Source organism: Bombina bombina, chromosome 2 (genome assembly GCF_027579735.1).
Source record: "Bombina bombina isolate aBomBom1 chromosome 2, aBomBom1.pri, whole genome shotgun sequence".
In the NCBI taxonomy this organism is placed as follows: Eukaryota; Metazoa; Chordata; class Amphibia; order Anura; family Bombinatoridae; genus Bombina; species Bombina bombina.
In genome coordinates, this window is record NC_069500.1 from 760,924,746 (window position 1) to 760,928,909 (window position 4,164).

General features: G+C 36.8%; 1 protein-coding gene across 1 annotated transcript in view; it reads right to left on the reverse strand.

The window, feature by feature from the left end:
• Positions 1-910: 910 nt before the first annotated feature.
• NR2F6 (nuclear receptor subfamily 2 group F member 6) overlaps positions 911-4,164 on the reverse strand; it is a 42,727-nt gene continuing 39,473 nt past the window's right edge. The window contains exon 5 of the mRNA XM_053702879.1: positions 911-2,727. Coding sequence (XP_053558854.1) covers positions 2,453-2,727 — 275 coding nt within the window. The 3' untranslated portion in view covers positions 911-2,452. The remainder of the gene's footprint in view (positions 2,728-4,164) is intronic.

Consider the following 4,164-nt stretch of genomic DNA (forward strand, 5'->3'; position numbering starts at 1 on the left):
GCATGCCAGCAAAAACGTTTAAAATCAAATAACATGAAGTGTCATTAAACAGCCTGTTGCTAGACGTTCCCACTGCAAGTTAGGCTAAAAATTATATGCATATAGTATTACCCAGAGAAGTGCCATTCCCCAGAATACTGAAGTGTACACATATATACATAAACAGCCTGATACCAGTTGCTACTACTGCATTTAAGGCTGAACTTACATTATATTGGTATTGGCAGTATTTTCTCAGTCAATTCCATTCCTCAGAAAATAATATACTGCAACATACCTCTTTGCAGGTGAACCTGCCCGCTGTCCCCTGATCTGAAGTTTACCTCACTCCTCAGAATGGCCGAGAACAGCAAAATGAATTTTAGCTACGCCGGCTAAAATCATCCAAAAACTCAGGTAGATTCTTCTTCAAATTCTACCTGAGAAGGAACAACACACTCCGGTGCTGTTTTAAAATAACAAACTTTTGATTGAAGATATAAAAACTAAGTATAATCACCACAGTCCTCTCACACATCCTATCTATTAGTTGGGTGCAAGAGAATGACTGGGTGTGACGTAGAGGGGAGGAGCTATATAGCAGCTCTGCTTGGGTGATCCTCTTGCACTTCCTGTTGGGGAGGAGTTAATATCCCAGAAGTAATAATGACCCGTGGACTGACTACACTTAACAGGAGAAAATGGCCCGTGTGAACGGGCTTTAGGACTAGTTACTTTATATTCCACCTAGTCTACTAATGTGTTCAGTCTGTCTACATACTATTTAATAAGGTCCCCTTTCTGTATTGGTGCATAAATTATTTTTCCCATCTGCAGAGCATAACATCTTTTCTGTCACCTCTTTTATGAGAAGCTCGCTGTATAAATTATTATAAAGTTTATTTTGAATTGAAACAGTCAATTCCACATCTCTGTGTAAAATCATTTATTTCTATATTCCTTCTTTGGCAATATTCCCTTCCACCATTTTTGGCATTAGCAGAATTTATACACATATACAAAATGAAAAGAACAAAAGAAAAACATTAAAAAAAAGATGATTTCATATTCTTGACTGCTGGGAGAAAAACACTAATCATTTAAAAGGTCAGAGCAAATTGCAAAAGGTTTGCTCTACAACTAAATATTCCAAGAATAAGTAAGATTACTGCTTCTAGCTCAGAAATATACAGTATTTAATTAGGGAATAAGATCAAGTTAAAACTTTTTTTTTATACACCTAGCAAAGGAGAATTACCAATTAGTTTAAAAAACACAAATAAAAAAAAATAAAAAATATAAGTACATAAATGATCATTTTGGATGTTTCAATAAAAATGTAGTGTAAATTTTAAAGTACCATTGACATGACCACATTGGCAGACATCTCCCACAATATACATATGCAAATTCTAGGATCAATTCTAGCTTAAACACAATACAAATAAAGGTATCAAGTGGCAGACGTTTCTCTTTTTTTTCTTCACAAAACTTTACTTGATCTTATATTTAACACAACCAAGCAGGGTAATCAACTTTGTTTTGTCGTTTACCATAGTTGCATCATCATAAAAAAAATAAAAGCTTGAAAAAAAAAATATTATATTCAAGACAAAAATGTATCAAAATACATTTTGTTGTCATGAAATTTCAAGGCGCACACTTATCCTAGTAAAGAGAAAAGTGCATCAGATTACCAATGATTTAAATGAGTAGCACAGATAATTTAAACAAAACTGATTGGGTGAACGACTTATTCCTTATATATTTTGATGAAAGTCAATTGCGTACCTTGAAGGTTTGGTCAAAAAAAAAAAAAAAAAAAAAAAAAAAAAAAAAAGCAAAACATATAACAAGTTTAGTCCAATGGTGATATTTGCACAATAAGCAAACTTTATAGGAACTTTATAAATGAATTCATGCAAATATCTCCTGTAGCCACATTGTTATAGGTCAGTTGTCATTGAGTATGTTTGTACTATATGGTTTTCCAAAGAAATGCCAAGACAAGAAAAAACAAAGGTGCACTACAATCCCGCTGAATGTAAGATGTGATGTTCAGGAGGTAGTGAGCGTGTGAATTAAGCTACATTGTCAGCCACATACATCCAAATGGATCAGACAACTCATTTTAAGTTAAGATCCAACGATAACCCCATCTATAGTTATTACTGCAATGTTCTGTAGCACCACTGGAAGGTGCTAGCAACCCCGTGCTTCTGTTAAGTGATTAATTCTCTGCTCAGACAAGAAAGGAAAAATAAATCTTGATTGATACCCAAGTACTTACTAACCAGGTAACAATCTGCCAAAACCATTAGTGCTTGAGAAGAATCAAGGAAAAGTTGTATGACTATTTCCCCATAAAGTATGGAAGTGCCTTTCATTTTATGCAGCACGGCAAAAAGTTTCTCTGAAATAGACAGGATCCACAGTTTGTCCTAAGTGAAAATACTCAGCCATCCAACTGGTGTTATTGACCAGTAGAGTATGGCCAGTTGAAGCTACTTCCAGACAAAAGCATGTCTCTGATAAGTGTCTCTATAGGAGTCTTGCCAACTAGCCTCATAAAAAAGAGCTGGGAGATGAGGGAAGCAGGCACGGCCCTGAGTGCTGGCAGGCGTAGGAGAAGGCGTCCGAAGCGTTGCGGCTGGGATGGGTACTGGGCTCGAACATACTCAGTGAGGGCCACCTGTGCTTTCTCTTGCAAGTTTTCAACATGTGCTGGATCTGTGAGGCCACAGGCATCTGGAGAAGAAAGGTGGCAACAACATTAGGAAAATCAATGTTACACCATAGACAGAAGGAGGAGGTCAGGTAGGTGTGTCCAACTGCACTCCTGGCAAGTCACACACAGTTCAGCATTTAAAAGGACACAGAAGGGCAATAATACAATACTGTAATGTGCCAGAGCACTTTATTATTGCACTACTGACTGAACAGAACTATGTGTTTAATCCCTGTGTGTAATACATAAAGCCAATTCCGGATCAGCCATTGCACAGATGCTCCACAGCTGAACTAGGCTTATGATTTCCCTGATTGGCTCGGTGAATATGCTCCTGACCATTAATACATTTCTACTCTGGACCTGACAAACTACATGTTTATCCCCTGTGCAAAGGCTGAAGACATATGAAACACTGAGATTGTAATATTAAATGTTTAAAAAAACAAAGCAAAACTTTGTTATATAATTTCATAATTTATGTTGACCCCATTTCTTATAATTTAATTCTGAGAACTACAGATTTCACAAGCCTAACCATGCTTTATATCTGTCCCTATATGTCCTCAGCAGGCATTATTATAACAGTGGCAAGCCTGGTCTATTCAAGTAGCAAGTATAGTTTGGCAAGTAGTGGGGGGAGATTGGCTATTGAAAAATATTACTGCAAACAGGATGTCTGCATAAAAAAGAAAGGGAAAGTGCGCTTATATGTCAGAGCATTTTATTATTACACTGTTGCATACATATAACTATCAGATTTATTCCTCCAGAGCAGCTGGGAGCTAGCTGAACACATTATGAGCCAATGACAATAGACATGCATTAGCCACTAATCACCAGTGATTTCCCAGTAGTGCATTGCTGCTCCTGAGCCTACCTGGGTATGTTTTTCAACAAAGGATACCAAAAAACAGAGTAAACTAAAAAAAATATGCTCTAGATCAGACATCCTCAAACTTGGCCCTCCAGAGGTTTTGGAATTACATTTCCCATGATGCTCAGCCAGCGGATATGTCTGCTCTAGATGAACCCCCCAAAAAAATAATTTTGATGTTTATGACCCTTTAATTTCTTGCAGGGCTGTAAAAAACAATCTGGTTATTACTAGGGGTTTTATGTCCCTTTAAGCACATACACAAGCAACAGGCATTTTATTATTGCTCCTTTATGTCCCTTTTAGGATTTCTCTACTTGTCAACAGATGAAATATCAAAGTTCAATCCATTTACCAGCAGAGATGCCAACAAATTGTGGCCTGGGAGCAGCCCTCAGTAACTGGAGTTAGGTTAAGAAATCCTCAAGTTAAAAAAGAAGTAACAAAGTGGTGTAATGAATAGAGACCATAGTGATTACTTGTGATTCAACTAGCCACAAAGTATGATCACTTTAAATCTTGGGACGAGAGTATTTTCTGAGGATCAGAATGAACAAATAACATATGTAAATACTAAATA